Source organism: Alternaria alternata (genome assembly GCF_001642055.1).
Source record: "Alternaria alternata strain SRC1lrK2f unplaced genomic scaffold CC77scaffold_18, whole genome shotgun sequence".
Lineage (NCBI taxonomy): Eukaryota > Fungi > Ascomycota > Dothideomycetes > Pleosporales > Pleosporaceae > Alternaria > Alternaria alternata.
This window is the reverse complement of record NW_017306207.1, coordinates 84,781-107,098: the sequence shown is the minus strand read 5'-3', so window position 1 is coordinate 107,098 and position 22,318 is coordinate 84,781. Positions and strand designations below refer to the sequence as shown.

Genomic DNA, 22,318 nt, shown 5'->3' with positions numbered 1-22,318 from the left:
TACACTCGGTCGAGTCTTCTATATGCAGTTCCGTGGTACAACACTTGCACGGGTTGCCTGAGCATCCACGCGTTAGGAAAGCAACCATGCAATCTATCTAGGTATCCTCTTGCGGCCACCACACGCCAAACTTGCAAATGCTTCCTCTACAACTTCGCCTTGGGCTTCGACTCTTCTGCCAGCGCCTCCTCATAACAGTCATCTAGATGCTGCCTGAAGGCCTTGACCGTCTGCGGGCGCTTCAACTTCAATCTGTTTTCTTTGTTAGTCCGTCATCCATCTTGCACCGTGAAGTAGAGAACTTACGTTGGGGTCAAAAGTTGGTTGTCAATGGTCCATGGGTCGACAAACAACCTTACAGCCTTGACACGCTCATAGCTGTTGAACTTGTTCTTTCGTCCCACCTTGTCTAGCTCCTTAAGGACTGCCTGCTCGACCTTCTTGTTCTTGCACGCCTCCTTCAGCTTCTCAATGTCACCTTCCGGAATTTTCTCGCCCAGCACCTTGGACGCGAATTGCGGGAAGATGTCTGGCGCAACACCAAAGAGAGCCACAAGGAACGACTGGTGCGAATCGCCGTGCACATAGCCAGACGCGAGGTAGCTGCAGTTGGCAAGGTACACGTTCTCAATCCGCTCGGGTGAGATGTACTCTCCCTGTGCGAGCTTAAGGACGTTCTTCCTGCGGTCGATGATCTTGAAGCGGCCGAGTTCGTCAACAGAGCAGATATCGCCAGTATGGAACCAACCGTCGGCGTCAATAGCCTTGGCCGTCTCCTCCTCATTACGGAAGTACTCTTTGAACTGCGACGCAGAGCGGATCAGGAGTTCACCACGGGGATGCGGCTTGTCAGTAGACATGTACTCCATATCAGGCACGTCGAGCAGAGCACACTCTGTGTTGGGCCCAACGCCACCACAGTTGCCAGCCGAGAAGTCACCCTCATGCTGGACAAGCGCAACAGCATACGTCTCAGTCAGTCCATATCCCTGTGTGAAGTTGCTTCCAAACACAACACGGAGGAATTGATGCAGACTAGGATCAATGGGTGCAGAGCCACTGACCAAGACCTTGCAACGATCCAGTCCGAGACCGGCAGAAACCTTCTTAGCCCAAATGCGGTCGTAGAGCATGTGCTTGTTGGTTGGGTTTTGCTTGTCGTTGACGGCCGCCAGCTTGGTCGATACCACGTGTCGGGATAGTGCTCCCTTAATGCCAGTTGCCTGGACAGTCGCTTCCTTGATCTTGGCTCCGAAGCGGTTGTACAGCCTTGGTACACCCGAAAAGATGGTTGGTCGTAGCATCTGCAAGTCGTCTACGAGCTCTGCAATGTTTCCGTGGAAGTAACCAATAGCAGCGCCAGTTGCCAGCCCACTGTGTTCTCCCAACCGCTGATAGATGTGCGCCAAGGGCAAGAAAGAGCAGATAATCTCGCTAGGTCCGCTACCCATGATGACCATGGAAGTGCATGTTCCGGCATGCGCGTTTCGGTGGGACAAGACGACACCCTTGGGGTTGCCTGTTGTGCCAGATGTGTAGTTGATGGTAACAATGTCTTCGGGTGTAGGCGGGTTCATCGGAATCGGTTGCCTCTCACCCAAAGCCTCAACATCGCGGATGTAGTGGATGGCAACACCTTGCTCACTAGCAAGCGAATTCAGGAGGTCGCCCTTGGACTCGCCAGGGAGCTCGCCAGCTGAAAGTGGGTCGAGAACCACGATAATCTTGAGCGAGGGTAGTCGAGGCTTCAGCTTCAACAGTGCCGTAACATGGTTCATTCCAGCAACCACACAGTTCAACTCGGAGTGGTTGATAATGTATTCGGTCGTGTCCGGGCCTAGAGTGTCGTAGATGGAGACCGTGTAGAGGCCCTGGGACATGCACGCCAGATCAGTGATTTGCCATTCCGGCCTGTTCTGACACCACAGTCCAATACCGTACTTGTGTGCAGCAACGCCAGCTTGTTTATGTAGATGTACAAGACCAGCGCCGAAGTTGGTTCTCCGCTTGGCGATTGTCTCGTAGTCTTCCCAAACGTAAGGGCCGAAGGTCTTGGTAGCGGTATCATATGGGCGGTGTCCCAGGCATCTGTTCTTGGGCCATTTCGCAACCGAGTTCTCAAACGCTTCATGTGGTGTTCTGATCTCGGGAACCAGGTGGTCCAGCAGAGGCTTGTCTGTGAATCTCCAGTGCCTGTAGATAGCACTCCTTCCCTCTGCCTCCGAGCCCGGCAACGCTACACTGTAAGGCTGTCCCTTGGCCGGAGGCTCATGGAGCTCGGTCGCGCGATCGATCTGAGCATCTGTAGATCCGAACATATTTGCTCGCCTTTATATATACAGGTTCGATTTGATAGGCTTCGAGTGGTCGCTTCGTCCGGAACGGTCGAAAGATACGAGTTCGTGTCGCGTGTGGAGAAAATGCCGACGAGATAGTGAGAGCTTTCTACTTTATAGTATACATCAGCGAAGCTCTTGGTAAACGACAGTCGATGATGGAAGTTGGCGCATGGCACGCCTGAGCTTCCAGCTTCCAGCTTCCATTACGCAGGTGACCTCACATACCTATAGCCCTAGCCACTAGTATCTCTCCTCTTCTCTTCAACTGACAATTATGAACGGAAAAAGATGCAACAAGTCTAGACAACTGTAGTCGGTCAAACAGAATAGAGAAGATGAGACAGGACAGCGATTCGAAAGCAAGGGTTGATGCTACGAACTAAGCCAGAGCCCACAATTTCCCATGGCGCAAAACGTGCCTCGGCAAAGTCGTCATGACGCGCCTGTCCAATTGAAACGAAGATGAAAACTGGGCCAAGGCTCATGCTGCGCTCTCAGCACCGAGAGCCAACGTGTTGCCGGTCATGTGCGCCAAATGTAGCTGAGCCCCCGTGTCTCGGCGCCCGCTTTTCTCCAGACTTGCGCATCAGCGCCTCCCTTGCATGTGTTCGCGGGGAACGCTACGGGGCACTCACCCTTGGTTAGCACTGAGCAAGTTGCGCTGGCGTTGAGTGAATACATTCATTCGACGAGAGGGTATTGACGTGCAAATGCGCATGTGCAAGATCGCGCTTTCACATGCCGCCCCAGTGTGAGATCTTCCCCAGGAAACCACGCGGACACAACCCTTGTTCCGCGATGGAGCGGCCCTATTCTGATTGGCGGGGAAGATGCCTCGGCTTGCATTGTTGCGTTTTCGGCGGCTTTGACCATCACGCACCAAACTAAAGAACGAGCATGCGACCTCGTACGAGATATGGGAGAGACGATTCAAGGAACAGATTACAATTAGTATAAGGAAAAAGTCCGCAAGTCCGACTGCTCTCCCGGGCATTCACAACATAGCCTTCACCTCTGCCGTATCCAACGCCTCACAGTCTAGGAATCACTAGACACTCCTAGGTGGAACCAGACAATGAAGCAGAGGGCTCAGCACTGCCAGTTTTATCCGCATTCTCCGGCTGACCCTTCTCCTGAGGCTTCGTTGCCGACTTCGAGAACGATTGTTCAAAGTCTGCGATGATGTCGTCGATGTGTTCTGTGCCGACTGAAATACGGATGAGATCCTGTACCCTGTCAGCAAGTCATAATTGTGAAGTCAAGTGACGATTTGCCTACCTCGGTTACACCAGAGTTGATCTTCTCTTCGTCGCTCAGTTGCTCGTGTGTTGTTGTCCAGGGATGGATAGCCAGCGTCTTTGAATCGCCAACATTCGCTACGTTGGAGATGAGCTTGAAGTTGTCTACAACCTGGCTACCTGCTTCACCGCCTCCTGTAACACCAAAGGATAGTACGCCTCCGAAACCACGCGGTAAGTACTTTTTCGCTAGCTCGTGTGACGGATGACTCTCGAGACCAGGATAAGATACCCAGCTTACGTTTTTGTTGCTCTCAAGCCACTTCGCCAACTTTAGTGCATTGTATGCGTGTCTCTCTGCTCGTAAGGAGAGCGTCTCCACACCAAGGAGCAGCTGTTGGGCGGCGAATGGATTGAGCGCTGCGCCCAGGTCTCGCTGGATTTCGACACGTGCTCGGATGATGAATGTAATGGCTCCAAATGTCTCCCAGAACTTCAGTCCATGGTAACCGTCTGATGGCTCGACCATTTGCGGGAAGCGCTTGCCGTGCTTACCCCAGTCGAACTTCCCGCTATCGACTATCACACCACCAATCGTAGTTCCGTGACCTGTGTATTTTAGCTTGTGCCTACCAGAGAGTCGCAAACACATACCTCCAATCCATTTCGTTGCAGAGTGCACAACAATGTCAGCACCATGGTCAATAGGCCTGCAGAAGTATCCCCCGGCGCCAAATGTGTTGTCGACAATGACAGGAATACCAGCCTCGTGCGCAATTGCTACAATCTTCTCAAAATCGGGAACATTGTATCTTGGGTTGCCAATGCTTTCAAGCTTGCATGGGTTAGCCATTGTTCAGAGAGTTCTTCGCGTAAACTTACATATATCGCCTTCGTCTTCTCATCGATAGCAGCCTTGAAGTCATCTGGTTTGTCACCATTGATGAACTTAGTCTGCACCCCCAAACGTGGGAAGAAGACCTTGAGCTGGTTGTACGTGCCTCCATACAAGTTCGAAGTCGCTATGATGTTGTCTCCAGCATGCGCCAGAGCGGCTATGGCAATGAACTGAGCAGCTTGACCGGATGCTGTTGCCAGTGCTGCCACACCACCCTCAAGCGCAGCGATACGCGCCTCGAGTACACCGACGGTGGGGTTCCCTATACGACTGTATATGTTGCCAAATTCCTTGAGGCCAAAGAGATTCGCGGCATGCGCGCTATCATTGAAGGTGTATGACTACTGATGTTAGTCCGAGACTTGTTCAAGGGGAGTCTTTGTCGGTTCACAACGTACTGTGGTCGCGTAAATAGGTACAGCACGAGAGTTCGTCGCTGGGTCTGGTTCATGGCCTGTTTCATCAATGTTAGCAGCTATGGAAAGAGAGAGACTGGAAAATGCTTACCAGCGTGCAATTGAAGCGTCTCAAAATTCTTGGACAATTTCTCGGACATTTTGAGTCCTGGTCTTCAGATTGTATATTGTCGTAATGTGTTGAGCGAAGGAGCTTCAGGCGTTCACGGTGCTGTTAGAGGTGATCGAGAGACGGAATTTGGAAAGAGGGGAGGACTAGACGATTAATTGTGCCAAAAGTCGCGTCCGTCACGTCATCCACTCCCACGCGGGTGTGGATTACATTGGTATCCAGAGCATCGTAGTAGCTTCCTACTTCGGAACTGTGCTGACAGCCACAGTCACACTCGTACCATGTTATCATTGGCTAGTGACAGGTATTCCGATGCCCTTTTGGGTATAACTTGAAAACCCTTTGTGTATCCGTTAACCCATTATGTGTAAGAGACGGCCATACTGTATGTCTCGATTGCATAGCGCACGTCCTGGTAGGACACCCAGAAATTGCGTGATCGTGTTTATCTGTTTTGGGACGCGGGGTAGGTTGGAGGGGTACTCTGGAGATGGGCCGGTTCCGGACGGACGCAAGGCTGATGAGATCCACACATGGCTAACACAAAGGCATCATAACTAGGGGTTGACAACGCACAGCGTGCCATAGATTTAGCCTACGGAATGTATCCAAACTACAAGCAACCTCCCATGTCGCATAGCCACGTATGTACTTTCTTATCCCATTATCCAGGTTCGCAACTTGGAGCCTGTGGGAAATAGAATCACGAGTTCATCAACACATGCAAGGAAAGGACAAGGCTCTCATTTTGTTGAGCTGTATGTTCTGTTCAGGACTTCCAAGCAAAATACACGGTAGGAATAATAGAGAGAAGGAAATAGAGCAAGTGATGGCTCGCTAGGGGTATGGGTAGTAAAGTGATGTTTTTGTGTAACAGGAAAATAAAAGGAAAGGTAGTGTGCAGCTCACCAGCTGACGTATGGGCAATAAAGCATTGAAAGACAAAATACAGGTGTACGATGGAAAGCTTGCCGTGACCAGATCGCGCATTCGTCGTACTCAAGGGGGTATAGATGATCAGAGCACATTAGATCCGTAACAGCACACATAACGCCGTACTCCACCAACAGATCCCTATGCAACGTACAGGCTGAAGACCATTCCTACTACGGCAACACGGCCGTCAGCAGTGAACAACTTCAGTGACCGACTGCAGGTACATGACGTTGACGTTGCGTTCCGTCCGCACGCCGATAGCTCATGGCCGCTCGGTCCATTGGCTCCTCCATGTCCGGAGAGTCGGCAGTATCGTAGGTGTAGCCGGCACCGGTCGGTTGAGGCCTGCTTCCTGCAACCATGCGTTCATTCAGGTGACGAGAATCGAAGGTGCTCGAGAAAGAACGTTTGTTGCTGGACCCGGCCGACATGGGCGGAAGACCCTGTGCCTGTGGGTTGAACTTGGGCAGAGCGTAGTTCTGGGCAGAACCGTCAGAGTTGACAGACATGGTGGCTGAGAGAGTACCGGGAGGCGATTGGTAAGAAGGCGACACAGGCTCCAGTTTGTCGGCGACAATGGGTCGCAATGATGGCAGCGCCTGGTGACTAGGCGTATGCACGGCACTAGGGGTAGATGAAGCGTACGCCTGTGGAGAAGTGTGCAGGGGTTGCAGAGGCTGCAAAGGCTGGCTCATTTGCTGCGGCCGATTGTACTGATCCATGGAGCCGTACGATTGCATCGAGTGGCTAGGTGCCGAGTATTGTTGGGTGGACGGCTGGGTCACAGACGGACGGCGGTACTCGACGGGGTGAGCATACTCGGGAGCCACCTGTTCCTGACGGGCGGGAGGCACCTGCTCATAGTGCGCCGGCTGCTGGTAGTTGGGGTATCCATACTGTTGGCTCACAGGCATTGGTGGCTGAGGCTGGTGCTGGCTCGAGTAGCTGCTGTGTTGCGGGTGCTGTGGATGTTGCGCATGTTGTGAGTATGCAGTGGAGTGTTGAGGAGACTGCATCATAGGCGCTGTTTGTGGAGCTGAGTACTGTTGCGAGTATTGGTGCTGTTGGCTTGACGCGTATGACGGCATCTGTGTGTAGGTAGGGTTCTGCGGTGGAGGCATCTGTTGCTGGTAGCTATTGCTAGCCGGGTAGCCATGTGCCATCTCTTCCATGCTCGGACGGCGTGGCGGTACCAGTGAGTGGTTGCTAGCATTGGAGACGGAGCGAGGACGGTTATCGAGAGGGGCGTTGGATGGTGGATGGTAGTTGTCGGGGGTCGCTGTTCCTCGAGCGCGATCGTAGCCACCGCCCTCCTCATCGTACTCGTCCCATTCCTTTGACGACTTGTTCTCACGGCGCCTCATCCTCACGTCGCGACGGATGCGGACGCGACAGCCCTGCTCGGCGACCTGGCGGCTCAAAGCAGTGCTCTCGGAGAGACCAGGAAACTTCTTAGCGGAGAAGACGGTGAAGGGTGCCGACTTGACCTCAGCACGGTGAGTGACAAAGTGGTTGCCATCGTAGATGACGTCTGGGTCGCCGGGATCCAGGTCCTTGACCTCTGCCAGATTCTCGAACAGTGCAAAGCTCAAGCGGTACTTGCCCTCGTGGCGAACCGACAGGTCGGGGAAGATGAAGTAGCCGGCAGGTGTGGGGCGCTCGAGGTAGGCCATGCCCGCAACTGGGGTACCGGTGAGGACGGGGAAGCTGGGGCCCGCCGAAGACTGGCTGCGTCCGGCTGCGATGGGGCGCGCGTTCTCCAAGCTGGCGTGGAGGAAGAAGTTGGCATTGTAGGCGAAGGTGATTTCCTGGTCGTTCTCGAAGACGCGGAGCTCGACAATTGGGGGAGGGTCAACTGGACGGCGATCGGCACTCGACTTTGCGCCGCTACCACAGGCACGCGCGCGCTCGGGCTGCTGGATTACCTGCAGGTTGTAGCGGATCTGGCGGCCATCCTTGGTGGTGCGGATGAACTGAGACTTGGTCTCGTTGCTGACAGCAATCGTGTTCATCATGGATGCTGCGTCTCTATGGCGAGTCAGTATGCCGCGTGGTAGCAGAGTTGGGGCGAGTCGATCTCAGGGACTACCTCGCTCCACCCACCAGAAAGGCGCACTTACGTCGGCAACCACACAATTGGTACTCTGGGTTGGGTAGGCTTGAACAGCAAATGCGCTCTTCTCAACCACGGTATGCACGCAATCTGGCCTTGTCAGCACATGTCTCTGACACTGACTGCCATGAGCGCATCTCGTGGATGCCGCAGGGCCACGTCCGCATCGCTGGCTGACGCGTGTCCGGACTGTCGGCATCCCAAGAACACGGACAGGACGGCATGGGAAAACTTACCAACAGAGATGCGAGAGCACTGTCAAAATAATGCGCAAAGCGACAGGTCCGACGAAATAGTAGTTTCCAAGATGGGGGCGCGAGGAGACGAGCTGTCTTCTGTGCTGCGGCGGTCGATGGCTGGTGGTGCTGAGAGGGACGGGTGCTGGGGGGCCAGAAGAGAGGCGACGGCGAGGCTGGCACGTCTTATCCAAAGTAATCTATGAGCGAAAGTATCCTCCTACACGGGTCGCAACTCAATGATCCACCAGTCGTCGGAAGCCGCAATTGCAATGAGGGTGCAAGAGTCGGCGATGGATATGTGAAGAATGGGGAGAGCTGAGGGCACGCGGCTATGAGAGGGGACGGCTGGGAGGCCCACTCGATCAGGCTCATCTGCACCTGGGCACTGACAGTATTAGCCGAACTGGAGCGAACAAAGGGAGTTTAGTCTGCTGTAGATAGCGTGCAACCCATGAATGCTCCGCGGACGCCTCGCGCGCCCACTTGCAGCCTCTGCAGCTCTAGCAGCCAGAAGGGCATGGCGCAGTGCATTCTCGACAGAACCATGGCTCGCTGGATGCATACTTGCTCAGGCCCTTGGACAAGACTTCTCTCCACACCTTCTCTCTCTGCATGCACTGCATACGCCATCCACCAGAAGATGGCTGAGAGGCACCGCCATGACTCGTACGCCTCGAAGCGAGCACCAGGCGGGAATCGAAACATATTGGCCCGCGGCTTACCAAAGTTAAACTAACTAGGTGAGCGGCCCACCGATCACACGGTTCCAGCTCACACACCCGGGTCGTCGATGAACAGCACCAGTGTCGTTCCATCACATCTTTCTGGGAGCCCTGGCGCGCTGGGTAGACACCGAGGCAAACGGCATTGCCGTACTACGGAATCTTCCCAGCGCCACTGCTGGTCGCCTTCACGCTTCCCACCATGCTAATTCCAAGCGACGCTCAGCTGCGACGCCACGTCTGGGTTCAGAGCCGGTTTCTGTGGTAGGTCCGCTGGTGTATGGGGGATGCATGATACCACGGGAGATACCGCGAAATGCCAAGAACGTGCCGTGTGACGAAGCTGGCGCGCACAGCAGATTGAAATGGCCTGACGGATGCCCATCATCCGCACATCCATGTCAATGTACAGGTCCATCATCTCTCCATCGTTTTCCAGCGCCGAGTGTTTGTTTTTGCCTGATTGCTGACCGCCCCCATGAACGGTTCTCTAGCGGTGCTTTTTCATGCGACCGCTGCTGACAGACTGCCGACTGGAAAGCTGGAAACCAATGGCCAGCGAGGCGGATTCCAGCAACAAGCAATGGGCAAGAAACGGCCCACTCCCAAAGGATCATCGTGGCTGATTTGCCCCTGCTGCCCTTCTGCTGGATTGCGCCAAGTGGGATCCTTTACCCGTCGTTCCAGCCACCTTGATTCGCCCACTTTACCATCGGAAGCATGCAGCCCCAGTTTTCTTGTATCTCTCAACGGCTGGGATGCGCACTCTCCCGTTGAAGCCTCCCCCAGGGCCTGGGGCGATCAGATCCGCTTCACATTGTTGTCAACATCGTGAGCCCTCTGCAGTTTTGTCAAACCATTGTGGTAGCAGGACTCTGTCCTCGAATGTCCATGTCTAGCTTAATCCTGTGGCGATCACGTACCGCCGAATCATGCATGAGACCACCCGCTTTATCCGCCGCTGGAGCGACTCACAAAAGTAACATGCCATTAGAGTTTGCGGAAGGCGGAGGTTTCACCCTTCATTGATTGGGAGCCGCGAACCCACCACGCGCACATGTCAAACGCTCTGCTGGATGGAGGAGTGTCGCACTTAGGCTCCGACAAATCCTCCGGAGCTTAACCTGGCTGGACACAGCATCGTCTTTTGGTCTTCGCGCTCGACCCTGATGGACCTTGTTGATGAAACTCTGGTCGGATACTTTCAATAGTTTGGCTGTCTGGTCATGTCGGTCTGCCGCCCGTTACGTCTAAAGCGGTCGTCCCCGTACCCAAGGAGCAAGAAACGCTTGCAGGCCGGCATCGTCCCTGGATACCCTGGGCAACTCTGCACTGTCCCACTATAACTCACAAGAGTAGCCGCGTTATGGCCACAGTCGTACATGATTTGCAGCCTCTCGCGACTCTTCCTGCAAAGTATCTTCAGCCAGCTTGACCTGTCACTGTGCCCGCTACGAACAGCGCTTTGATCGCCCGAGGTCTGGATGTCCCACTCGTTTCACCTCAATAAAACTGCAGCCTTGCCAAATGGGCTGCATCCATGCCATCTCCATAACACGGAAATATCGCACGGACTTGCATACCTTGAATTACGCTTCGCAACGCCTATCGCGCAAAGCGTGATAGCACAGTACACCACAACTCCAGGCTGGGTGCATGCCTGTGGCTGACGTCTACGCTCCACTGTTCCCACCTCCTCTTGGTTGCACTATCACGATGTCAGACCACGTCTTATTAAATCCAACGCTCCTGAAGGTACTGCAGAGCCACGTTGCTCTAGACTATCCAATAGACGCGACAAGGCTCAAATAGTTGCCATAGGCCCAGCCAGCTCGACAACTGAACGCCTTCTGAACACGAATGTCACACTGAGGACAGCCACGCCATGACCCTGGGTCATCTTGATCAGTCTACCGCAGGCACGGCCTTGGCCTTAGATACCCATCTTTCCAATGGCCCGGCCCTAGGGATAGCCACCATGCACTCAAATTACCACACATGACGACCATCCTGCGTTCGAGTGGCCTGATAACAATAACCACGTACCTTTTCGTCCATGGCAACATACATGATATTCCACAGGGCTTGCTGTCTGCAATGCGATGGCATGCTGCACGCTCCTTCCGCTCTCTTTCGATGAGATCGGAGTGTACATCAAGCACCGAACGGCTTGAAATAGATCTACATGTGCATTACTGAAGGGCGGCTCCCGCCTTCTGGAAGCCACTGTCCTTCTAGAAGAACTCATCTGATCGGTAAAAGCATGCGGGTGTGGAGGGCCTGTTGGTACGTTGGCACCCTTACTTAATGCGGGAGGTTCAGCGGCTGCAGACGTTGGGTCCAGCGGCATTTTTGACGACTGCATATATACGAGGCTTGAAATAGAAGTGCGGATGCAGATCGTTTGTTGGTATCTGGTGCGCGCTGGTCAATCAGCGTCATAGGGAGTGTAGGGCGCTAACATGAATCACGGTCCTGTCTATCTGTTCGTAACAGCAGCCCCTCATGGCGACTGAGAACATTCCAACATCTGAACCCTGCTCCATGGGTAGGGCACAGTATACCACTTGACCTAGGATGGACAAGATAGATTATTCGGGTTTTACACAGCCGCGTCCGCAAACACAATGGTATGCAACACTGATAATACGGATAGTATCGGTCGTCAACCTTACATTCCGCCTTAAGAAGGGTAGGTATACGTCACCTTACGCGTCAACTTACCTGATTACGGTAGTAGTCTCGGTTCTGTGCCAAGTCAGCTCGCTTCTATCTGGCCACACGATCTGTAGTTGCGGCTCCTCATCGTCTATATTTGTGTTCAGACTCGACACGTTCAGTTCGTCAATACCGTGGAGTACTCATGACTTCAGCCGTCTCATTGTAATTTGTCTTGGTCTTAGTTTGTTGGTGCTCGACGGTCGGAATACGATATTTTTCATGCAGTTCTTTACCGGTACCAGCTGCCGTGGCCGTTGACTCCAAGTAACAGGATTCATGGATCCTGTTTCAAGTGATAGTCACATGCGAGGCATTGGTCAAAGAGCTTCACCTCGTGTACTTCGCTCTTTCGTAATTTAAGACTGGAAAGGATAGTGGCAATTTGCTTCGGAGGCTACATCTTTGCATGCTTTGGTCGACCTAGTAGATTATCATTTCATTCCCCACAGAGAAGAACTTGATGAACTTCGACCACACCACCTCTACGGCACTTTCCCATTCTACAACTTTCAAAGAATGGGATATCAGCCTTCGCTATTACCACAAGGTTTCCATTAGCTTCTTCTGAGTTCTACTGCTAGTCAGTCTCAATGCTTGTTGCTCACAGTGGTTTTGACGTACTGACCTTCTTCCACGATAATCAAGTCAAGCCACTCGGTCATAGGCAGGCACCATTTTCACATCCTCCTACGCACCAAATGAAAGAAGAAACAGAGTTGGTCTTGCAGTCCACTGACACATTCTTGCGGACACCAGACCATGGTTCGGGGTACACCGTACAGTAGCGTCCTTCACAGGTAGGTGCTGGTGCTGCAACTGCACTGGTGGCGGCGAGCGTTAAGATCGTGAAAGTAAAGCTAAGGAGCTTCATGATGAGGTCGTATGTCTTTGAAGATGTGAAGATTGTAGATTTAACGATTAGAATATAAGAAGAGACGGATGAGAATGGGAGAAAAAGTACGTGAGAAGCTTTATATACTTCTCTTAGTGCCATCCAGGCAAGCAGGCATTTCCTACTACCGGCCGCCCATTCCATGTGTTAACGACTCAATAGTACATTCTGTATCGTTGATTATGCATGTATGTGCATAATAACACACCGTTCACACGCGTTGCGTGCGGCGTCATGGTCCTTCAGGTGTAATCGACACGAAGGGACACCTCGCGCATCGCCCCTGATACGCCAGTATGTCGTAGCCCTCTTTGATACACGGTAGACACGCAATTCGATAGTGGATCATGAGATCTAGACTACCATCTAGCCGTCTTCTTCTTATTCAACGAGTTAAAGCGATGCGGCACAGGTGGTCCCTAAACACGTCCGGTGGACGACAGTAGCGCTTAGTTCCCGAGTATACGGTCACAAGTCTTCTTCTGGACCATACAGTCTACAGAAAAGTCCTTCAATCGATCTTTGGTGTGAAGTGTGGGCGAGAGAGTCAGCGGTTCGGACGCAAATTCCCCTTGCATAATGCGACACGTACCTTCCACCACTTGTAAATCACCACGACAGCTAAGATACGACAACAACCGCTTGACACGGAAAGAGAAAGAAAGTCGGGTTCTAACGCGTATTGCTATGTACTGAGAAAGTCCCTGCTCTCTGGTGAATAATTACGCATATTGATCATCTTTCAAAACCTGCATGTGACACTTGTTCTGTCATACTCTGTCCCTATGTCCCTCCATCGTTGTTCTCCGGTGGACATTTTACCTCATAAGGAAGATGATCTCCACCTTCAAAAGTGTTCCCAGCTACCTCCCTCTCATATGATTTGCTATTCTTCACTCACTAATTTCTTTGAATCTCCTCATCAACCCATCCCCGATACTTAAAACCGTCTCTCAACATTTCTTGCCTATCCAATACCTCCTTCTCGTTGTCCTTGTTACACTCCTCCATTACGCGATAACTCGCTTCTTTCTCCCTCAATCCAATGCCCCACCCCTCCACCATCGCGTCTTCGAATCTAAACTCCCCCCTCCCCTTCCTCTTAACAAACATTTGCGTAGCCTTCTCACGCCCAACATCCCATCCGTCCACATCCTTGTTTGCTAAAACCCAACTCGTTCCGTCTTCTCCCCTGTCTTCGTCTTGTGTTTCGATCCGTTCTGTTGCCCGCGGTTCCGACAAGATTTCTTGCATGCGCTCGCGAAACGTTGCACCGGATACAAGATTGGGAGCGAAAGCTGTTGTGGGTTGATTGGGTGCGGGAGGAAATGTGGAAGGTGGGTTTGTTGGGAGAGAGGCTTGGTGGATGAGACCTGTGTGGTTGGGTTTATGGACTGGTTGTGTTGGTGTTGTAAGATTGATGAAGATGTGGGAGATGCAGGAGAATGCCATTATTGTGAGTTTCACTTTCGTCTTCAGAGTCGTGCTTGATTGTGTGGATTGGTTTTTCCTAACGAGAAAATCGGTCTTGGAGTATGGTAAGATAACGTGTGGCTTGCCTCAAACTTGGTGTCTTTTCATGAACGATAGCAGGATATGTGCAACGAATGTAACCCTAGATGTTATTTTGATCATCTTCATTTATAAGGATGCTTGTTTGTCGAATAATGGCCGGACTTTGTTCCTTATCGATGCGCCTGAGACTTTCTCATTGTCAACACACGAGACAAGACACATGTTAGTTGTGGAGAGCGAAACACACTTCGTTTTGTCTTCAGGGAGCTACGTCTAAGCCCCAGCCAAAACATTCATAGGCAAATTATTATTTCAAAGAAAGAAGGTATGTTTGCTCTACGATCACACCTCAAAATCCAGTTTCCGTTTGGCCCATATGGGTGAACGTCTCGGAGGAAGCACAACTGCGGGACTCATCATCAACAATGTGACAAGAACTATGCTGAAGCGCACGATTTGGCTGACTCTCGAGTATGCTTTAGCAATCGACATGAGTCAATAGTAGAATAGTATAAGATATAGATTTAATCCAAGTCATCACGTATAGCAATAGACCGAATCTTAGTTTTTAACACAGAAGTTTTTATCGTTCGATTCAGAGACAGGATATCGTCGTGAGTACCCGGTATCTTATTATGTACAGTGAAGTCATGTAGTCAGGATATGATGATCCGTCACATGTATATCCGCTCATTTGAAGGCTTGGATGCATTCAAAGGTCAACAAAACTGTCCAGGCTAATCCGCGCTTACAGGAAGTAAGCGGCAGCACCGAGAACAGCAGCAACCTTGCCAGCGCCAAGAGCGACAGCGGCGTTAGAGGTTTGCTCAGGGAGAGCGCTGGAGGTACCAGCGGCAGATTCAGCAGCGTCACCACTGGCAGTGACGGTAGCAGTACCAGAGACAGTCTCGGCGGGGGCAGTGGTGGGCTCAGCAACGCCAGCAGGGCAGTGCCAGTGATCACCGTGGGGCTCGCAAGTGCTGGCGGTGGCTTCATGGTCGTGGTCGTCCTCATCGTCGTGGCTGTGGGATGCGGATGCAGTGACCAGGGCAGATCCAGAAGTGACAACGGTGAGGGTAGTTGAAGCGATGGTAGAGGCAGGGGTAGAAGCAGCTGTATCCTCAGCAGCCTCCTCAGCAGAATGAGAAGCGAGTTGCTCTGGGGTAGGAGGGGTAGTAGGCTCTGGAACGCCGTCGGCGCAGTGCCTGAATGCTGTCAGTTTGAATCTGTAAAACATATATATGTTCATGTCTCCTTACCAGTGGTCGCCGTGAGGCTCACAATCACCACCGGCAGTCACAGATACAGTGTCCTGTGCCACAACGGCGGTAGCCGCAGCGAGGAGAGCAATTACTGAGAACCTCATATCGATGGATTTGTAGAAATGACCGTAGATATCTTGTCGAGCTGGGTGCGCGGTAACGAGAGTGCTACGAGGACTTGAATAGAATGTTTCGTGAGAGGCAGTAGGGTAAAGAACTCAAGCTGGTACTTCCGGGCTGAAGTTTTTGTATTCCTTACCTTCGGGTTGCTGCATCATAGCATACACCTACATGTCTGGGCACCGAGCCAAGGCGGCGGATTGACTTGGCGGTGGACATTGCGGTACTCAGTTTCCGTAACAGAAGGCAAAAACTTGCGCCGCAAGGTAGTTGATTGGTACTAAACAATCCTGAGTAGGCGTATTTACCGAGTGTGACGCTGGAGTAGTGTGCAAGAGCCTGTTGGGGGTGGCCCTGATGCTTGGCACATGGGATGTGGATGCGGTAGTGGAGTTGGTGTTTACCAAACAGGCAAACTGTCCGGTCAGTCATTCACGATGCGAAGAAGAGACTTCGGAAATAGGTAGATATCTGCTCATGTCGGCTTGAAATCGTATGAATGTCCCAGTATAGAGCACGAAGATGGTTGGTACGATGGAGAAAGCGAAGGCAGCACCAGAATGCGAATTCGAAGGACCGCATATTAGGCGAAAGCCGAGTCGGCCCTGGAGCTTCAGCTACCGAGAACGACATCAGAACTAACGCAGGTACCATCCATGGCCATCAATGTATCCGCCCACTGGTCGAACCAGCAGCCTGCTCGCGGCCAGTCTCGTTGAGTTGTTTGCCATATCAAGCAGGCTCCCTAGCCCAAGAATGGGACATCGTGTTTTTGCCAAAACATGGGTCATCGTGTTGTATCGATATCCCTAGAAGTATCGGCGTGGTACTTGTGTCTATACACTGTGCCAGTGGTTAGATGGATTGATGTTTTCTCGTTGAGGCTCACCCCATTCCTTCAGCTACTCGAGCAGCATGCCAAAGTGCAATCTATACTTATAGTCAGTATTTCATTCGAGTATCGTTGTTATAATGGGATTTCATAGACGTTCCCGCCCACAAATGGACATGGTCCTGGGCCACTTTAATACTCATGAAGTGCGGCTTTTCACTCTGGTGACGATCCCCATCTATTTCAGTAGCATACATCTTCAAAGGTTTAGCTTCTCAGCCTAATAAAGCTTCATCTTTACCGAAGCTTGCCTCCCCTTCTCCTACCACGAACCTCAACTGCTCTCAACATAAGTAGGAGACTCTCCCTCCGATGCCGTGACTGAATGTCCGCGAGTGGCTAAGGCACTATTGGTGAGTATCTTGCTCAATCCTTACGGGGGTCGCTATTCAGTGCCTCGGCATGCCTTCTTTCATTCATGTTGTCTAGCGAGATGTCCCCAATAGCAAGCATGCCCTTCAGCTCTTCCAAATCGAATATCGGCAAAATAACAAATCGTAACGTAACCTTGGAACGGCTGAACCAACATGGAAGAGCTGGTTAATGGGAGTCATATAATTGTTGCTGAAGATTTTCTTGTCTTGTTAATATCAGATATAGGCCTGGAAAGCTACAAGGCCATTTCGGAACACTAGTTCGACCTACAGCAGTCCCTGAATCGTTGAGTCAGTCACTATTCGCACCGGAAGAGCGTTTCCATACAGTTTGACTCGATTGTGAAATGAAGAGTGCTCGTGGCTCTGGAAAACTCCGCCGTTGTTAGCCGGTTGGCGAAGATGGCACCTAAGTACCATCGCAATCGAAGCAAGCACGTCAGGAAAATGTTTGTTGTACACTTCGTCGACAAAGAACTTCCCTTCAGAAGAACTTGCGCTGTACGTTATCCTTCACGTGCCTAGGCAGCATCCCATGCGAAAAACAACGCACGAACAAAAGGTCAAGGAGAAGCGCTGCAGAATATCTCCAGAGCACGCATTTACTTACTTAGACCTATCTAGGTAACTGCACTCGTGAAAGACATGCATTGTCTATGCAGGTGTTGCGATAAAAGTTGGAAAAGGTTGAGGTACGGTACGGCCTGATCGCTGCAATGATACCCCGCCACCCAATCTCGCCAAGATACGCCCCGCATGAGAGGCAATGTTGCTTCAGTCTTGCTGTCAGTCTCAACGTCTAAAGATCTGACTGTACTGACATCCAGAATCAGCCATCAACGTGGTACTGGTTCGTGAGAATCAAATACCGTTAGCGTAGGATTACAGCGTGATACATAGGTACCACCGACCGGCATCAACAACTTCTCACTCTCTGCTACTTCTTCCTGGCATCGACCCTTAGCACGAAACTTATTTACCAACCCAACCATCTAGTATCTGTTTCAAATTCTAAGGCTTTAGTTGGTTGCTCGACTCTGATTCGTTGTTCCACCCACGTTCTTCTGAACCATACCTATCCCAACCCCACATCCTTGCTACGTATTTGTATGAAAATGCGCATCGCATCCACACTGCACATTGCGGCTCTGTTCGCTTTACCCTTTGTTTCAGCTCAAGACAACGATAGCGCCTCAATCGCATCCCCCAGTGTGGGCAACAACGACTGCCCCAAGATTGCACCTGGGCCGGTGAGCTTCAGCTATCTGGCGGGGCTTTTCACGCCTCAGACTCTCCCTGATCCAATTGCGACGGAATCTGTTCGTCAGACCCTGGCGCTCTATGCGCTCGCCATCGATGGTCGCAACTACGAAGTGTTGAGAAAGGTGTTCACTACTGACGCCCGTGCCAACTACTCTGACCCCATCGGTGTACTGAATGGTGTACAAGCCATCATTGACAACCTGGCGCCCGGTCTGAACAACTTTGTCTCCACTCAGCATCACCTCGGCACGCAACTGATTCACATCTGCAGTCTTACCAGCGCTGTGTCCGTTACATACTTCCAGGCTACGCACTACTTCACCCCCTACACCGGCGTTGCGAACCCTGTAGACAATAGCAAGGTCTTGATCGACAAGGCTCAGTATCAAGACACGTGGGCCAGGCAGAAGGATGGAAGCTGGAAGATCACCAACCGTAACTTGGTGCGGATGGTACGTTCCACGCTTTATGTTCGCGACCGTTTCGCCTTTGCTGACTGCATAACAAATAGGGACCTGCCACACTCGACGGCGGCTTTCCGACTTCGTAATTTGTATTAGTATGTGTAGATCAAAATGTCAAATCCAGCAGACAAGGGGACCACACAGTTTTGAGCCAAAATAATCTACGGCAATAAGCTTCTCTGCTGCTCGTAAGTGAATCGTCACTAGGCTCTTTGAGTTTGGCATAAGCCGAATTCCCTACCTTAGTTGGTCGTTTTGCTGTGCAGGAGGTAGGCCCATGAGTACTGTGTAATTACCGACCGCTTGCACAAACAAATCACCCAGGGATCGTCGAGGGGCAGTGACTCTGAGCTTCGTAGCCGGAAAGCACAAAGAAATGTACGTCACCGATCCACCTTTACTCAACGACATCATATACATTTGAGGGTAGGGTTACTTTGCTATTCACGTAGTCTGCCAGTGTGTGTATAGTTCAATGTGAGCACCATAATGAGGATACCGCATTGCTGGTGATTAGTAGGTAGTAAAGTCTGGGCATTGACGACCTCGGTATGCTCGAGAAAATTGACCCTGAAAGTAGCTAGAGGCAGCGGAGCTACCCGACAACGCCTACTGAGCCAGCTAGGTCGGAGATGAAAGTAAAGCAGATTGCTGCTCGGAGTCCATGAGTCGGGGGCTACCTGACTATACATATTTACCGAACTCTAGATGACTCGGTTGCCGCTTCTCCTGACTTGGCAGGCAGGACGCGCGCATCTTCGGCTTGCGAGACCAGACATCCGGTATCCACGACCGTGCGATGACAGACACGGGTCAGTCCGACCACGCGCCCCTTATTGCTCGAGTGAACTCTGACACATGATTCTTCTGTCATCTCACAAGTCGGCCTAAGAAGATCGCATGGGAGAAACATGCACAAAGAGTAGAATATGCAAATATCGTGTATATTGCTCGTAGTGTTCTTGATGTAGCCTCTTTTTCGCTAACTATGCACATTACAAAGGAGATAAGGTCTATAAGTCTAACACGTCATCATGAAGCTGATACACACCAGCAAAAGGAAACTAGATTCCGCGCCTGCGCGTACTAATGCAACCCGCTCTCACCAGTCTCAGCCATGTGGTTCTGGCATTCGACCATGATCTTGACCATCTGCGAGATCTGCTCCAAGCGACTGATGACGACCTTGTTGCCCTCAACAAAGCCGTAGCAGTTGTACTTGACACCAGTCTTGGAGGAAAATTCGCGGACGAGCTCCTGGCCTCGGCGGAGGTTGTGGCGCGGCACACGAGGAAAGAGATGGTGGACGGCCTGGAACTGTAGACCGCCGTGGAACCAGTCCAGCCACGGTGGGCAGTCGACGTCCATGGTGGTTCGCATTTGTCGTTGAGGGAAAGACTCATTGGGTCCGAGATCCGAGGTGGGCATGCCCCAGTGAGAGAGGGTGATTTGTACGTGCAAGACCATGGTAACCATGTGCGAGACGATGACGAATCCGACACGAATCGGCCATGTAGGCAGTGTGATCCAGACAAGAAGGTAGCCGAAGAGGTACCAGTAGCAGCACATGAAGAGAATTTCGACATGTCGTGTCCACCATGCTGCGCCTAGTTGCGCAGCTCGCGGAGAGACTAGATGCAACCAGCCTAGGAAGTACAAGTTGAAACGAGCAAAGGCCATGATGGGGTAGTACAGGTACTTTTGGTAGGGGACCATAACATCGCACGCTGCATCCCATACAAACTGGAAGTTGTAGAAGGAGGACAGAATGGATTTGATGTAAGTAGGAGAGGTGGAGAACAAGGGGATGTTCTGGATATCGGGGTCGTGCTCAGGCATGTTGGTGACGAGGTGGTGCACATTGTGGCTGGACTTCCACCAGCCGATACTAAGACCGCAGCAAAAGTCTGCAATGAAGGCACCGATAAGTGTGTCTGCGACAAAGTTGCCAGTGATTCCACGGTGGCCGGCGTCGTGTGCTGTGAACATGATTTGCTGCCAGAAAAGACCAAGGAAGACGGCAGAGGTCATGTACCACTTGATGTAGAGGAAACCGCCAAAAGCAGCGAAAAGAAGACCGTATCGGATCGACTCTTTGGCATACTCGGAGTAGCGACATTGGTACAGGCCTTCGTCCTTGAACTGCTGGTGAAGTAAACGGTAGTTTTGGACAATGGCCTTTTGCGTCTCGACGTCGAGCGAAGGGTTGTCGCGGAGGCCCTCTTCTATCTCCCTCTCTTCTTGCTCAATGGCATACTGCTCCCTGTGCCTCTTCTTCTCCTCTGCGGCGGTGATGACGGGCGTCTCAGCCTCATCTTCGCTCTGGATAAGAGGGAGCTTCTCGGGATCACTTGCCGGACGGCTGCTGGAGCGGTAGACGCAAGTATCGGGCTTTCCGATCAGCTTCTTGCTGATGATGGCGGCAGCCTTGGTTCATGTTAGTAAGGGCAAATGGTGCTCGGGAGTGTGGGGTAGACCCACGGATCCTAGGTCGACGCTCCTCCCGCGACGAGACTTTTCGGATTCTGGCGCCGCGGCCAATCGTTTTCTCTCCTTGAGATTTATGTAGTAATCGGGGGAGCGAATTGGAGGCTCGAAGTTGGCCCAGGGCAGCTGTACACGACCGATGCGATGCTTTGTCATCATAAGCAGGGCCTTATTGGTGTGGTAGCTGTTGTTAGGTCAGTATGAGGTCAAGCTGGTGTGCTTACCCAGCGCTTCCGCAGACATCCGGCGACATGGTATAGGCGGACTTTGCCTTTTAGGGTAGAGTTGGTAGGGCTGGAGTAGATTTAGGCTCGTCCCGCATTACATACATATTGATCTCGTCTGTCGCATCTCTTCCGACCATGTGCAGGATAGCGAGACGACCACCCGGATGCCTATCGATCCATTCTCCGAGATGCAGGACGTAGCCCTCGTGGATCACAATCGGCTCGCCCTGGGCAATCTGGCGCTCGATCTCTGCGGGCGCGATTATTCGGTGTCGCGACATGATGATTGCTCGGGCTGGTTGTGAGAGGGGAGGGATGGCGGCGGCGTGTTAATCAGCGGGAAGCAGGATATATACGAAAGACAGGAGCACGGCAGAGGGAATACCTACTGGCACCGAACCTGGGTACTTTTTGGGGAGATTTCCCGCCTACGCCGTGTGCACGGTTCACGGGCCTGGCAAAATCTTGGAGCGTTTGCTTGCGAAGGGGGCGGAGCTGTTCAGGTACGTCACGTCTGTCTCTGGTGGCACGCATACGCACGCGAGAAGCGCGGAGGAGCCAACGACTGGAAGGCCAGCCAGGGGAGCTCGCAACGGTACCGCACAGTGGGCCGCCCTAAGGCCTGTAGCTCGCAATCCATCCGCCATTGTGCTCGCGCCTAGCCCAGCTGGTTCAAGCCCCGCGAGCGCCTGAGGGAGACGGGAGATCAATCTCGCAGCGCACCGTATAGATTAGCGGCGTCGCTGCACGAAGAATAGGGGAGTGGGTAACGGCTTCCTTTGCTCCAGCTGCCCACGGGCCCCTTCTAGGCAGGTGTAACGCAGGACCATCCTCACAATGCACGCCAAGCCCTTGGGTCCGCCACGAAACGAAGAGCCGAAGGCCCAGATTGGCGCTGCAAACGGCGTAGCGTGGACCCTGAGAGACCCCTTCTGCCCTTGCGGGACTGTCGCCCCGCAACAGGGAACGCCTCTGAGTGGCCATGGGCGCCTGGACGCGGACCCGCCAATGGGGCCTCGCTCTCGCCTGCCTGTCTCGAGACCCTTTTCTTGCCCTCTCTCCCTCTCATCTCTGCAGTCGGCCCTGCC

The 22,318-nt window shown here is 52.4% G+C and overlaps 9 protein-coding genes across 9 annotated transcripts; 1 reads left to right on the top strand and 8 right to left on the bottom strand.

Annotated features, from left to right (window-relative positions):
• Positions 1-146: 146 nt before the first annotated feature.
• Positions 147-2,318, bottom strand: CC77DRAFT_1033357 (long-chain-fatty-acid-CoA ligase 1; the record flags this gene model as incomplete). Its single annotated transcript, XM_018526792.1, has 2 exons — positions 147-252; positions 307-2,318. 2 exons carry the CDS (start codon positions 2,316-2,318, stop codon positions 147-149), a joined length of 2,118 nt encoding a protein of 705 aa, XP_018382848.1.
• An 896-nt stretch (positions 2,319-3,214) lies between these two features.
• On the bottom strand, positions 3,215-5,410 carry CC77DRAFT_1022955 (O-acetylhomoserine ami). The gene is made up of 6 exons (XM_018525577.1): positions 4,983-5,410; positions 4,874-4,929; positions 4,460-4,816; positions 4,232-4,412; positions 3,618-4,186; positions 3,215-3,565 (listed from the first exon to the last, which is right to left on the bottom strand). The coding sequence occupies exons 1-6, from the start codon at positions 5,029-5,031 to the stop codon at positions 3,398-3,400; spliced, it is 1,380 nt and encodes a 459-aa protein (XP_018382847.1). The 5' UTR covers positions 5,032-5,410; the 3' UTR covers positions 3,215-3,397.
• A 583-nt stretch (positions 5,411-5,993) lies between these two features.
• Positions 5,994-8,451, bottom strand: CC77DRAFT_251246 (sexual development activator VeA). Its single transcript, XM_018530875.1, has 3 exons — positions 8,289-8,451; positions 8,029-8,142; positions 5,994-7,967 (listed from the first exon to the last, which is right to left on the bottom strand). Exon 3 carries the CDS (start codon positions 7,952-7,954, stop codon positions 6,143-6,145), a length of 1,812 nt encoding a protein of 603 aa, XP_018382846.1. The 5' UTR covers positions 7,955-7,967; positions 8,029-8,142; positions 8,289-8,451; the 3' UTR covers positions 5,994-6,142.
• A 2,389-nt stretch (positions 8,452-10,840) lies between these two features.
• On the bottom strand, positions 10,841-11,484 carry CC77DRAFT_251129 (hypothetical protein). The gene has a single exon (XM_018530874.1). The coding sequence runs from the start codon at positions 11,376-11,378 to the stop codon at positions 10,998-11,000; it is 381 nt and encodes a 126-aa protein (XP_018382845.1). The 5' UTR covers positions 11,379-11,484; the 3' UTR covers positions 10,841-10,997.
• A 773-nt stretch (positions 11,485-12,257) lies between these two features.
• On the bottom strand, positions 12,258-12,742 carry CC77DRAFT_1022952 (hypothetical protein). Its single transcript, XM_018525576.1, has 2 exons — positions 12,380-12,742; positions 12,258-12,314 (listed from the first exon to the last, which is right to left on the bottom strand). The coding sequence occupies exon 1, from the start codon at positions 12,603-12,605 to the stop codon at positions 12,393-12,395; it is 213 nt and encodes a 70-aa protein (XP_018382844.1). The 5' UTR covers positions 12,606-12,742; the 3' UTR covers positions 12,258-12,314; positions 12,380-12,392.
• Positions 12,743-13,526: 784 nt separating this feature from the next.
• Positions 13,527-14,078, bottom strand: CC77DRAFT_1064049 (hypothetical protein; the record flags this gene model as incomplete). The annotated part of the gene is made up of 1 exon (XM_018528683.1): positions 13,527-14,078. The coding sequence occupies one exon, from the start codon at positions 14,076-14,078 to the stop codon at positions 13,527-13,529; it is 552 nt and encodes a 183-aa protein (XP_018382843.1).
• A 575-nt stretch (positions 14,079-14,653) lies between these two features.
• Positions 14,654-15,695, bottom strand: CC77DRAFT_251027 (hypothetical protein). The gene is made up of 2 exons (XM_018530873.1): positions 15,401-15,695; positions 14,654-15,346 (listed from the first exon to the last, which is right to left on the bottom strand). Exons 1-2 carry the CDS (start codon positions 15,505-15,507, stop codon positions 14,890-14,892), a joined length of 564 nt encoding a protein of 187 aa, XP_018382842.1. The 5' UTR covers positions 15,508-15,695; the 3' UTR covers positions 14,654-14,889.
• A 1,900-nt stretch (positions 15,696-17,595) lies between these two features.
• On the top strand, positions 17,596-18,894 carry CC77DRAFT_1022948 (hypothetical protein). Its single transcript, XM_018525575.1, has 2 exons — positions 17,596-18,504; positions 18,564-18,894. Exons 1-2 carry the CDS (start codon positions 17,905-17,907, stop codon positions 18,600-18,602), a joined length of 639 nt encoding a protein of 212 aa, XP_018382841.1. The 5' UTR covers positions 17,596-17,904; the 3' UTR covers positions 18,603-18,894.
• A 559-nt stretch (positions 18,895-19,453) lies between these two features.
• CC77DRAFT_1022947 (delta 8-(E)-sphingolipid desaturase) lies at positions 19,454-21,572 on the bottom strand. Its single transcript, XM_018525574.1, has 3 exons — positions 21,333-21,572; positions 20,998-21,187; positions 19,454-20,943 (listed from the first exon to the last, which is right to left on the bottom strand). The coding sequence occupies exons 1-3, from the start codon at positions 21,509-21,511 to the stop codon at positions 19,603-19,605; spliced, it is 1,710 nt and encodes a 569-aa protein (XP_018382840.1). The 5' UTR covers positions 21,512-21,572; the 3' UTR covers positions 19,454-19,602.
• Between the last annotated feature and the right edge of the window lie 746 nt (positions 21,573-22,318).